This window comes from Coregonus lavaretus, assembly GCF_964263955.1.
Source record: "Coregonus lavaretus genome assembly, chromosome: 17".
NCBI lineage: Eukaryota > Metazoa > Chordata > Actinopteri > Salmoniformes > Salmonidae > Coregonus > Coregonus lavaretus.
This window is the reverse complement of record NC_140004.1, coordinates 34,531,714-34,545,238: the sequence shown is the minus strand read 5'-3', so window position 1 is coordinate 34,545,238 and position 13,525 is coordinate 34,531,714. Positions and strand designations below refer to the sequence as shown.

The 13,525-nt window shown below is 44.1% G+C and overlaps 2 protein-coding genes across 3 annotated transcripts; one reads left to right on the top strand and one right to left on the bottom strand.

Moving 5' to 3' along the window:
- Positions 1-8,619: 8,619 nt before the first annotated feature.
- On the bottom strand, positions 8,620-9,964 carry LOC311144785 (large ribosomal subunit protein mL41-like). Of its 2 annotated transcripts, none has more exons than XM_084180906.1 (2): positions 9,927-9,964; positions 8,620-9,225 (listed from the first exon to the last, which is right to left on the bottom strand). In XM_084180906.1, exon 2 carries the CDS (start codon positions 9,185-9,187, stop codon positions 8,780-8,782), a length of 408 nt encoding a protein of 135 aa, XP_084037032.1. In that variant the 5' UTR covers positions 9,188-9,225; positions 9,927-9,964; the 3' UTR covers positions 8,620-8,779. The 2 variants fall into 2 exon arrangements, with proteins under 2 accessions (XP_084037032.1, XP_084037033.1); XM_084180907.1 differs by lacking the exon at positions 9,927-9,964 and adding an exon at positions 9,582-9,910.
- A 99-nt stretch (positions 9,965-10,063) lies between these two features.
- On the top strand, positions 10,064-13,238 carry LOC311144786 (patatin-like phospholipase domain-containing protein 7). Its single transcript, XM_084180908.1, has 5 exons — positions 10,064-10,117; positions 11,111-11,268; positions 11,890-12,018; positions 12,471-12,551; positions 13,119-13,238. The coding sequence occupies exons 2-5, from the start codon at positions 11,179-11,181 to the stop codon at positions 13,161-13,163; spliced, it is 345 nt and encodes a 114-aa protein (XP_084037034.1). The 5' UTR covers positions 10,064-10,117; positions 11,111-11,178; the 3' UTR covers positions 13,164-13,238.
- Positions 13,239-13,525: the final 287 nt, after the last annotated feature.

Genomic DNA, 13,525 nt, shown 5'->3' with positions numbered 1-13,525 from the left:
ACACAAACAAAACCACACAAACAAACACACACACACACACAAACACACACACACTGAAGGCTACACAAAAAGCACACACACCAAACTTAATCCAATCAAATCAAGCTACAGCTTCCATTTTAGTTTAGGACAAAAGTGTAGAACATGTCAAATGTAGTATCTACATCTCTCTATCAAATTCAGAATGATTAATGAGTTAATGTAGAAAGGCTCTCATGCATTTCCTCACAGCTGCCTCCTTGCTAAATCAAGACGACTTACTTTTGTAGTGTTTGAAAATATGCTGGATTTCTTCAGGACAGGGAGTTCGTTCAAGATTAATGTCGAAATTGGACGTCTATCCATTTCCTGAAGATGTCAGGAAATACCTTCAAAACCGGACACTAGGGGCAAAAGTGAGCTCTATTACCATAAAGTAAGCTTGGGTTTTGCTAAGGTGTTGTGGACAGGGCTGCTGAATGGATGTAATTACATGACTCTGGGTCAGACGATTGCGTGTTTGATCCCAGTCGTGAACACTGTTTGTTTTTGATTTTGTTTGAAGCCTATCCCAAACCTCCATCCTTATCTTAACCAATCAAAATGATTGCCTAAACTTATTGTTTTAACCCTATCCCAAACCTTAACCCTTACCATAACCATTCGTAATGAGTGCCTAAATTTAACCCTTTGTCACGTCTCCTCCCGTTGCTCCCCTCCGGTGCTCTGATTCGCCGGTCTACTGAGCCAGTCCAGTCTGGGAAGGTGAGGAGGCAGTGGCACTACCCTACCCCACCTTCCTCACTCGGTTCAAGGCGGTGTTTGATCATCCCACGGAGGGAAAGGACGGGGGTGAGCGTCTCCTCCATCTACAACAGGGAGAGGGGCCCGCGTCCGAGTACGCTCTGAGCTTTCGCATGGTGGCGGTGTCTTCCGGGCTGGAATGAGCGTGCTCCGCGCACGTTCTTCAGGAGAGGCTTACAGGAGGACATTAAGACTGAACTCGCATGTCGGGACGATGAGATGGACCTTGATACCCTTATCACCAGGTCCATCCATCTTGACGAAATGTTGCAAGAGAGACAGAGTTCCCAACACCTCCCGGAGCTTCGACGCTCACCCCATCTAAGCTATGGAAGCCGCCCTGATTCCGAGTCCTCACCCATGGAGGTGTGCAGCACCCCCTACACCACCGCGGCACACAGATCTCCTGGCGGCTCCCTATGTAGGCGGTATGACTCCCGTCGCCGCTCCGTGAGTCAGAAGCTGACCTGGAACCCTGAGGCTGACGATGCCTTCAAGAGGCTGAAGGAGAGGTTCACCACAGCGCCCATCCTAAAACACCCAGCTCCCTCTTGTCCTTTCATCCTGGAGGTGGACGCATCGGAGGAGGGCGTGGGTGCGGTCCTCTCCCAGCAGCATGGTAAGCCAGAGAAAATGTATCCCTGTGCCTTTTTCTCTAAAAAGCTTACCCCCGCAGAGAGGAACTATGGAGTTGGAGACAGGGAGCTGTTGGCGGTGGTCCTCACTCTGGAGGAATGGAGACAATGGCTGGAGGGCGCAGTCCATCCATTCTGGATTCTTACTGACCACCGGAATTTGGAACATACGGGCAGCGAAACGGATGAACTCTCGTCAAGCCAGGTGGGCCCAATTCCTTACTCGATTTCAATTCATTCTGTCCTACCACCCGGGATCCCAGAATGTGAAATCTGACGCACTCTCCAGGATGCACCATACCGGAGAAAGGAAGGATCTGGGGGGCCCTATCCTGCCCTCGTCTCTCATCGTTGCCCCTGTCGTTTGGGATGCGGACGAAGACATCCGCCTGGCGGCTCAGGAGGACCCGGCGGCTGCCAACGCCCCTCCGGGGCGCATGTATCTACCTACCAGTGTCTGCCTGCTGATCTGTGCACACACCACCCTTACGGCAGGGCACTCCGGTATTACGCGCACCTTGCATTCTCTAGCACAAAAGTACTGGTGGCCCACCTTGGCTTCTGATGTGTCCCGCTATGTCAACTCCTGTTCCGTATGTGCCCAAACGAGGACACCTCAGAATGCCCCGGCAGGAAAACTAGTTCCTCTCCCAGTGCCTCAGCGACCTTGGTCACACCTGTCCATAGACTTTGTCACCGACCTTCCACGTTCTGACGGCTTCACCACAGTCATGGTGGTCGTAGATCTGTTCTCCAAATCATGCCGTTTTTTCCCACTAACTGGTCTTCCTTCTGCTCTCCAGGTCGCTGAGGTCCTGTTCCAACAGGTCTTCCGGCATTATGGACTTCCGGAGGACATCGTGGCCCCCAATTCACCTCCCGAGTGTGGAAGGCTTTCCTGGAAAAGATCGGGGCCACGGCCAGCCTCACTTCCGGGTATAGGCCTCAGTCTAATGGGCAGGTGGAGCGCATGAACCAGGAGCTGGGAATGTTTCTTCGTTGCCACTGTCAGGACCGGCAGGGTGAGTGTGCGAGGTTTCTTCCCTGGGCAGAATATGCCCAGAACTCCCTTGTTCACTCCTCCATGGGGCTCACTCCCTTCCAGTGTGTCCTGGGGTACCAGCCGGTCCTGGCCCCTTGGACACCCAGCCAGACCGATGCGGCCACTGTTGACGAGTGGTTCCACAGGGCCGGACAGGTCTGGGATGCCTCCCATGTCCATCTCCAGAGAGCTATTCGTCGGCAGAAGGAAAAAGCCGACCGCCACCGCAATGAGGCCCCTGTATTCCAGCCTGGGGATCGTGTCTGGCTGTCCACAAATAACCTCCCTCTACACCTGCCCTGCAAGAAACTGAGCCCCCGGTTTGTGGGGCCGTTTAAGGTCCTCCGGCAGATAAATGAGGTATCATACCGGCTGCTCCTTCCCCCTCACTACCGTGTCTCACCCACTTTTCATGTGTCTCTCCTCATGCCAGTGGTTCCTGGTCCTCTGGTGGATGCCATTCCCCGGGGTACGCCTCCTCCGCCCCTGGACATTGACGGGAGTCCGGCGTATGCTCCTGTAAGTCGCTCTGGATAAGAGCGTCTGCTAAATGTCAAATGTAATGTAATGTAATGTATGCGGTGAGGGACCTGCTGGACTCCAGGTTCCGTGGGGGACGGCTCCATTACCTAGTGGACTGGGAGGGGTATGGTCATGAGGAGAGGAGCTGGGTTCCGGCTGGGGACGTTCTGGACCTCAACCTAACTCGGGACTTCCACCGTCACCGCCCTGACCGGCCTCGGGGTCGTTCTCCTGGCCGGCGACATCCAGCGGCTGGAGCCGCGCGTTCGGGGGGGTGGGGGGGGGGGGGGGGTACTGTCACGTCTCCTCCCGTTGCTCCCCTCCGGCGCTCTGATTTGACTGGGCTACTGAGCGACCGGTCTGAGTGCACCACCTCGGCAACACTGGAATGGACACCCAATGCACCCTAATCTAAATTTGACGTTTGGAGAAATGGAATGATACAGAGCAGCAGGATATTTTGGTGATTAAACCAGTGTACTCATTATATTTTACAGTCAACTTGTATTTTGGATCAATGGTTGTGTGGTGAAAGATGTCTACAAACAAAATGAATGCACAATTAAAGATTTTGAATGTAAAACTGGCTTCGTTATAAGTGTTGCCAGTTTGGAGTTCTGTACTAAGAGCTTTGAAAATTCACCACATAGTTGTGAAAATAGTACCATAGCGATTAAAATATACGGTAGCGTACAAGCCAATGCTGCAATACCTGGGTTGCGTATAACAATATATTCCATTCATTATCCGATGATTAGCTGATGAATTTCAAGTAGTGAGACAGGTGATACTGTATCAGTTGACAAGTCACATAGAAAAGGTGATCTTGTACAATGTTGCATGGGCCTAAAATGGCATACAACACCTTGCTAAGTTTTTACAGTAGTCAACTGCTTTACAATACCCCCATTTCTGATTATTTATCTTATGTATGTACTGTATAAGGATAATGAAACTGAAAGACTGACATATTTCTCAACATGCTCATAACCTGCCATTGTGCATGTCAAGTTATCGTCAAATGCTATATAGAAAATTATATTTACCATCAACTATTCTTTCTATTCAGCACTTCAAAATGAACAGTTTTGAAATGTGTATCTTGTATTTTTTGCTATAGTATTTAATGGTAGTTAAAATGACTAAATGATGAGCATATCATTTTCTGATGTACTGGTGACTAATCAAAATGTGCTCATGGTATTTCACAGAAAACTTTAATTTTGCATAAATGACTCAGGGGTGAAAGATGTGTGAAACCCCAATGAATGCACACTTAAAAGTTCTGAACATATGATAGGGGGCAGTACAAGTGTTATCAGCTTACAGTTTTATTTGTAATACTGTACATCTGAAAAATTTGCCAAAGTGATTGAAAAAAACTGTAATGAAAATGTACAGAACGTCTGTAAAGTAGAAACAAAAAGTATGTTCTATTCTCGAATGTACTACTAAGATGATGACTTATGATTTTACTTCACAATAAGTTTTATAAAAATTGGACATTAACAAGATCAGAGATGTACTGTATGCAACAAATCAAATCAAAGTTTATTGGTCACGTACAGTGAGGGAAAAAAGTATTTGATCCCCTGCTGATTTTGTACGTTTGACCACTGACAAAGACATGATCAGTATATAATTTTAATGGTAGGTTTATTTGAACAGTGAGAAACAGAATAACAACAAAAAAATCCAGAAAAACGCATGTCAAAAATGTTATAAATTGATTTGCATTTTAATGAGGGAAATAAGTATTTGACCCCTCTGCAAAACATGACTTAGGAGCAAAACCCTTGTTGGCAATCACAGAGGTCAGACATTTCTTGTAGTTGGCCACCAGGATTGAACACGTCTCAGGAGGGATTTTGTCCCACTCCTCTTTGCAGATCTTCTCCAAGTACACTGGGGCAGCAGGTAGCTTAGTGGTTAAGAGCGTTGTGCCAGTAACTGAAAGGTTGCTGGTTCTAATCCCCGAGCCGACTAGGTGAAAAATCTGTCGATGTGCCCTTGAACAAGGCACTTAACCCTAATTGCTTCTGTAAATCGCTCTGGATAAGAGCGTCATGTAAATGTAAGTCATTAAGGTTTCGAGGCTGATGTTTGGCAACTCGAACCTTCAGCTCCCTCCACATATTTTCTATGGGATTGAGGTCTGGAGACTGGCTAGGCCACTCCAGGACCTTAATGTGCTTATACTTGAGCCACTCCTTTGTTGCCTTGGCCGTGTGTTTTGGGTCATTGTCATTTTGGCCACCCACTCCTCTTTTTATTCTGGTTAGAGCCAGTTTGCGCTGTTCTGGGAGTAGTACACAGCGTAGTACGAGATCTTCAGTTTCTTGGCAATTTATCGCATGGAATAGCCTTCATTTCTTAGAACAAGAATAGACTGACGAGTTTCAGAAGAAAGATATTTGTTTCTGACCATTTTGTTTCTGTAATCGAACACACAATTGCTGATGCTCCATATACTCAACTAGTCTCAAGAAGGCCAGTGTTATTGCTTCTTAATCAGCACAACAGTTTTCCGCTGTGCTAACATAATTGCAAAAGGGTTTTCTAATGATCAATTAGCCTTTTAAAATGATAAACGTGGATTAGCAAACACAACGTGCAATTGGAACACAGGACTGATGGTTGCTGATTATGGGCCTCTGTACGCCTATGTAGATATTCCATTAAAAATCAGCCGTTTCCAGCTACAATAGCCATTTACAACATTAACAATGTCTACACTGTATTTCTGATCAATTTGATGTTATTTTAATGGACAAAAAAAAAGATTTTCTTTCGAAAACAAGGACGCTTCTAAGTGACCCCAAACTTTTGAACAGTAGTGTATATCTTTTAATGTATTAAATATATTTTCCTTCTTTATAACCCCACTCCTAATTGGAGTAAACTAATGGACAACAGTCCTTAGACTTCTACTTCCAGCTGATACATCCTACATAATTTACATTTCACAGTATATTTTTCATGTTTTTTTAACCCTTTAGCTACCCTCAACCCCTCCCATCTATCGCTGAACACCATCCAGTTCTGATTTCTAATTGCCATATATTTTTCAACTGTGCTGTGATGTTTTACACACGTTTTGAACCTTTCTATTCTCATAGTTTCTACAGATTGTAAATTAAAGAAACATTTTTGCTGAGTATTATTTTATTATTGATCAATTGATTATGCCTTTTCAAATCACCCAGCTAAACACTGTTTCTTTAATTTGATTACATTCTGAACGATGTCTTCAATGATCACATCTTTGATCACACATGGGATAGAAATTATGGAAATGTGATGTTCAGTCAATTTTAATGGGTAGTGCAACTGTATTGCCTAATGTGAAAACAGTGTAATGTACAGTAATTTAAATTACTGTAGCATACTACATTCAAAGATCAATTTTGAAACATGTATCTTAAATGTTTTGCTATTGTATGAAATATAACTAAACTGAGAAGATATCATTATGTTGTGTTTTGGTGATTAAACCAATATACTAATTATATTTCACAGTACACATATTTTGGATCAATGGTTGTGTTGTGAAAGATGTCTACAAACAAAATTAATGCACAATGAAAGATTTTGAATGAAAGACTGGCTTCGTTACAAGTGTTGCCAGTTTGGAGTTTTGAAAATTCTCCACATACTTGTGAAAATAGTACCAAAGCGATAAAAAAAGGAACATCTGGGAATAATCTTTTCAGAGTCAAATATATGCAAACTTACACATACTCTCCCCAAATTCCCACACAGATTACATCATTTGACAGTTGATTCACACATGTTTAGATTATTGGGATATTTTCTTGTGAACCCATTTAAAGCAGGGATAACAGTCAATATTGTGGCATTTTGTCACCCTGTACTGAACCACACAGAGATCTCAACAGCAGAGTATGGTAGGTACTTTCACCTCACCTTCGAGCAAAGCGTGGGAGCTGGGGCTAGACAGGGACATGATGCGCATATGAAAACTTACCCCTTTACCACAACTCTCTCTGATTGATTTTTAAAGGGGCATTTCAACAAAACGTTTTTGTAAAGTACTAATTGTAAGAGCAGTTAATGTTTTGTCATTGTGTCAAACCTGTATTTTTCACTCCTTCCTCTAGAGGGGAGCAGAGGAGTGTGTTCCGTCTTAGCCTCCTACATCCTCCACAACTCCCTGGCCTACAGGGCCGACTGGTCCTGCCTGTCCCCGGATGAGCCTTCACCTGGAGACCACAGAGCCTAGACAATTCCATACAGAGACATACAGGAAGACACCTGAGGATTCATTATTAATCTCCCACTGCCAGCTTCGACATGATGATGCAGGACATCACGTTACATACCTGCTAGCTCTGTAGCAGGCCCATCTCCCTGTCCCAACCTTGCAGTGTCTGATGACCACATGCTGCATGTGTGGCACTGGGACTGGACCCCACAGGAGGTCGCCTGCACTGTGAAGGCCCAGGAGGGAGAGAGAGGAGCAATGGGAAAGGGTTGCCAGGCAGGAACACCAGCAAAGTATAAGTTTTTGAGACTTTTGTCTCATTGGTCAAGCCCATGAAATCAGGAGGCAGAGAGAGAATAATTCATATGATATTTTACCCTTGAGGACTTATTTGAATGTTCAAACAAAACACAGAACAACCAGCACCAATTTAAATCATTTTTTCAGAACTTTTTCTTGTCAAATCTTCGAGAGCACTTTCATGTATATATTACTGAACAAAAATATAAACGCAACATGCAACAATTTCAAAGATTTTACTGAGTTACAGTTCATAGAAGGAAATCAGTCTATTGAAATAAATAAAGCCCTAATCTATGGATTTCATGACTGGGCAGGGGCACAGCCACTGGGGTGCCAGACCCAGCCAATCAGAATGAGTTTTTCCCCACAAACAGCCTTTATTACAAACAGAAATACTCCTCAGCACCCCCCTCCCCAGACGATCCCGCTGGTGAAGAAGCCGGATGTGGAGGTCCTGGGCTGTTGTGGTTACAGTTGTGAGGCCGGTTGGATGTACTGACAAATGGTAGAGAAATTAACATTCAATTCTCTGGCAACAGCTCTGTTGGACATTCCTGCAGCATGCCAATTGCACACTCCCTCAAAACTTGAGACATCTGTGGCATTGTGTGGCGTGACAAAACTGCACATTTTAGTGGCCTTTTGTCCCAAGCACAAGGTGCACCTGTGTAATGATCATGCTGTTTAATCAGCTTCTTGATATGCCATGCCTGTCAGGTGGACGGATTATCTTGGCAAATGAGAAATGCTCACTAACAGGGATGCAAACATTTTGTGCACAAAATTTGAGAGAAATAAGCTTTTTGTGTGTATGGAAAATGTATTTCAGCTCATGAAACACAGGCCACTTTACATGTTGCGTTGATATTTTTGTTCAGTATATATAGATTTTACAATACAAATACTGTATTTGGATCCCCAGGTTTGTCTTTTGTGTATGTGAGACTTGGTGGACATTAAGCTTAGTTGGATAAAAATCATGCATTTCTGTACTATGAAGAATTGACCATAATGATTTTGCTCAGTGCAAACCTAGACTACATTCTAATAACCTGTAGCCAACATGCATATTGATGTCAGATTTTTTTTTAAAGAAGCGTAAAACAACATAATATACATGTTTTAATTAGAAGAGCAAATACTAGTACTTTCAGCAAGCACATTCACAATACACCAGGGTCCAGTAAAACAACATCTTGACCTCCCAACACAAACAAAATTATCCTTAAAGCTAAGAGAGTTCCAGATGGATCAGATTGGGTGGCCTACTTATCGTATAAAGTTCTTGGGGTAGAGTTTGAATAACTTTCCTTCCTGTGTGGGTTCAAACCCGTATTTCTCCAGCTGTTCCTTATCAAAGCAGCCTTCCTCAAAGTCTTTCTGGATCTGTGGGGCCACAGTTTCAGAGAACAGACCCTCAGGGGTGACAGCGGGCTCTGTTCCAGCCGGGGTGCGGTACGACACGTAGGGCTTGAGTTTGAATCCCTCCAAGTCTGGCACCACAAACTGAGGGATCATTGCCTGTACTGGAACAAATTTTCTGCTGGAGGTCAGTACTCCCGTTGGCTGTGCCCCTCTGCCTTTGTAGTGAGTCCTTGAGCCACGCTTGCTGGTGAATTCAGCCATTCGATCTGCTCCTCTCACAAGGCCCCTTCGAAGAGCACTCAATACACCCATCGCATCGAATAGTTTTGGTCTCGAGCTGGACGGCAAATCTGTATGGAGTCAATGAAATGGGCGAGATTACAACTGATAATGTTAGTTTAAGCCTACTCTGGAAACAATAGCTCACTGCCGTTATTGCCTCACTGTGGTGAACCTTGCTACCTTTATTTGTATCAGTTCTTTCACGTTAGTTTAAATTGAGTAAATGAGACTAAGATGAAGAATGAGAAATCAATTGGTATATGCTTTACTTCAGTTTGTTACCCTGTGTGCAAATGAGTCAATTGTTTACCTACTAACGTTACTGCTTGGCTTTCTCGCTAACTATTTTTAGCTAGCTACTAGTAATTAACGGTCGATATGTTATCATGCTTGTACCGTTAACGTTAGACAAGACACTAATTACCACATGTTCGATGTTGTGATTCTTCCTGAAGAGATAGCTAATAATTGAAAAAACGTCTGAACATTGTCCTCTATGCATAGTTTCGTTGCTAGCTGTTATAACTAACGTTAGTTAGATGGTTTTTGTCCCATGTATTTTGATAGCACGCGTTAGCTAGCTAGCTACCGTAGCTAGCAAAACACATGGGTCATCAACACACTCGGTTTCTAAACAGCTGTACGGACATTCATTGTTGAAGTAGCAAGCTAGCTAGATTAACATTTGAGTAAAAACCACGACAGGCACTACCTACATGACTTCGATTAATGTCACTTTAGCGATAATGTGGAAATTCTATACACTCACCTTGAACAGTGCCCACCGGAAGATAGAGCGCACTTGATGACCCCGACGTCAGAATAAAACGTTTTCTTATTGGTTTGATTCAGTCAGTGGTAGCCAATTGAAATTCCAGATACTGGCAGTGAATTGGATTGAAAATACATGTGTACAAAACGTTGACAGTGGAGAAGTGGAACGTTTGGTAATACGAGCCAGTAAGTGATAATATTTTCATTTAACCAGTGTAGTGCAAATCCTTTGAGTTTATTTGACTGCATGGCTACAAAACCGCATAGCCGGACTTCATCTGTTTGTCTGTCAGTCTATTGAGCTCTGTGGCAGTTGTGACACAAGTGGCCATATAGCCGTCCACTGCAGGATTTATGAGCACCAATTTAATATCTGGGATTAAACGTAATTGATTGGAAATATAGTCGTATTCTTCCATAGACACATTAAGGCAAGGGAAACGTCAGTAGAGTGGTATGCCTGTGTGAATTGTCTGTTTTGTCAGTTTGTTAATCAAGGCACAGCTAGGCAAAAAGTCCAGATCTTGAAAACAATCCTGAAATGTACCTGCTGAGTGTTTGATGAACTAGGCTAGATCAGGCAAATTTGATATTTGATATACTCAGGTCTTATACAGGCCTTATTTTACTTTACTTTAAAGCATTGTTATGCCTGTCACGAACAATCTGTTTACAGTGGTGTGTAGTGTAGCCTCCTTGTTTGTGGGTGAGTCTATTCAAGTATGCAAGTGCAGTGGCCAGAGGGTGTCTGGTTACAAAGTGCAGCAGACAGTCACACTGTGGCACTTCTCTCTGTGACTACAGCCAGGGATACTGAAATCTGAACCTCGAGTCCAGTTACACTGATCATTTTTGCTCTTTAGTCCAGGCCATCGTTGTAAATAAGAATTTGTTCTCAATTGACTGCCTGGATAAAGGTTTTAAAAAAAACGTGTTAAACAACAACAAACAACCAAAAAAGTCTGGGGGAGTGGTTTAGACCCGGGGCACCTGGTGAGTTCATTTAACTACCAGGTAAAAACAAAACCCAGAAGTGTACCTGGATTCAAGGTCCAGATTTGAGTATCCCTCACCTAGACTGAGTAAATGATGGGTTTTCATGTTGTAAAGTGTTGCATTACCAACAGTTGTGTTAGCAAAGCCTATGAGTGATAACCCCTGTGTAATCCATCTCACCAGAGTCCTGGGCCACTTTGAGAAGCCTCTGTTCCTGGAGCTGTGTCGTCACATGGTGTTTGTGCAGCTCCATGAGATGGAGCCACTCTTCCGTCCTGGGGACATCGACGACAGCATCTACGTGGTGCAAGATGGCCGTCTGGAGCTCAGCATACATGAGTGTAAGGTCCCCACATGCTATATCTATCTGGTACTGGAGCCAATGTTATTTCACCTCATAATGAATAGGAACATTAGGAAGGTATTTGCAGTGATAGAAAGGAAATTGTATTCCATCTTTGACAAACGTTTCATCCCAAGATCATGAGGTGAAGGGATCTCCGCCATTACGATGCATTTACAACTACATGTATTATGTATGTAAAATATGACAGTCAAATGCAAATTAGATGTATTTTGTTGTTATAGGATGGGACAGATGTGGTTGTGAAGGAGGTGTTGCCAGGAGACAGTGTCCACAGTCTGCTCAGTATCCTGGATGTCATCACTGTACTTTTGTTTCGCTTTCCACTCTGTCATTTACTCTCTGATTCAGCTAGCGCATGTTTATGTATCCGCTCCACTCTGATAAGTACCTAAGACACAGGAGGCTGGTGAGGGGCGAACGACTCATAGTAATGGCTGGAATGGACAACCATGTGCTTGATGTTTTTGATACCACTCCATTTATTCCATTCCAGCCATTACAATGAGCCCGTCCTCTGATGTAAAGTGACACCAGCCACCACTGAACTAAAGATAGAATGAATTCCTGTCGTCCTCTACCACCCAATGCATCTTAGGGTCACTCAGCCCCCTACAAGACTGGATCTGCCAGAGCTGCAACCCCTTCTACCATACTGCGTCTTCCAGCTGCTGCCTTCCAGTGTGTGTTTGAGAAATACCCAGAGACTCTGGTCCGCATTATCCAGGTACTGTTACTATCAATGACAGACTGTCCTAGGATGCATCCCAAATAGTGCCCTATTCCCTATATAGTGCACTACTTTTACCAGGGCCCATCTGATTCAGTGCCATTTGGGATGTGGTCTGTACACCGTGAAATCAGCCATTATATAATATCGCTCAAATTTTTACATTTTTGTCATTTAGCAGACGCTCTTATCCAGAGCAACTTACAGTTAGTGAGTGCATACATTTTTTTTCATATTGGCCCCCCGTGGGAATCGAACCCACAACCCTGGCGTTCCAAGCACCATGCTCTACCAACTGAGCTACACAGGGCTTTAATACTGGAGATTACACCCCTGACTGGTTTGTATGCAATTGAAACATTATTCTGTTAACCGCAAGATACAACATTTTCAGGGACACAGCCTGGCTGTACTGCTCTACCGTTGTTACTTTTTGTTGTCCTTTCTAGATCATCATGGTGCGCCTGCACAGAGTGACCTTCCTAGCCCTTCACAACTACCTAGGCCTCACCACCGAGCTGTTCAATGCGGTATGAGACACACACACACGCACACACACACCACACACATACATACATACATACACACACACACACACACACACACACACACACACACACAGAGAGACCTCAATAATGAAAGATTATCCATGACTGGGTAATCTTGTGGGCAGACTACGTAAGCATAAATCGTACCGTAGATCTGACAGACACAGATACTGTATTTATACTATGGCTACCGATAGCTAACGAGCAGCAATAGTTTCGGTGCTTGGGTTTTTCGTCTGGTTATTTGGACAAATCATGATTTTGCAGGTTTTAGCATCTTTCAAATTCTCGGAAGGGGAGGGGACATTTAGCCCATAGACTTGCCTGTAACTTGTAAAGAGAGAGGGTGGAGCTCCTCGTTCTGGTTCCACTACTAGTTCTAGCATCTCTTCATCTCTTCTCTTAACACTTATGGACCCAGAACTTAATCCAGCAGCTGACCAATTACATGAGACTTTAGTTGTGGGTTAACCGAGATTAATGACTGGGTATTTAATCTTTGAAGGGGATGCATAAACCTGATGGTTCTCTGTGTGTGTTGTGTTTCAGGAGAGCCAGGCAGTCCCCTTGGTGGCAGTGCAGTGTGATAGGTGAAACCAACCCTAACAGGGGTCTACACAGACAGCACTCCCGGTCTGAAGAGGCTGACCATGAGAAGGGGCCCTGCAACACAGGTCAGTTATTATGGGATGGTCATCTCACTGGTCAATGTCAGCATCATGGCATTGAATGATATTTTATGCTTTGGTTTTGCAAAGGGTTCCATAATTCAGGTAACTTTCCCCCAAAAAACTACTCCCAGTTGGAAGATAATAATAATAAATGCCATTTAGCAGACGCTTTTACCCAAAGCGACTTACAGTCATGTGTGCATACATTTTTACGTATGGGTGGTCCCGGGGATCGAACCCACTACCCTGGCGTTACAAGCGCCATGCTCTACCAATTGGACAGGA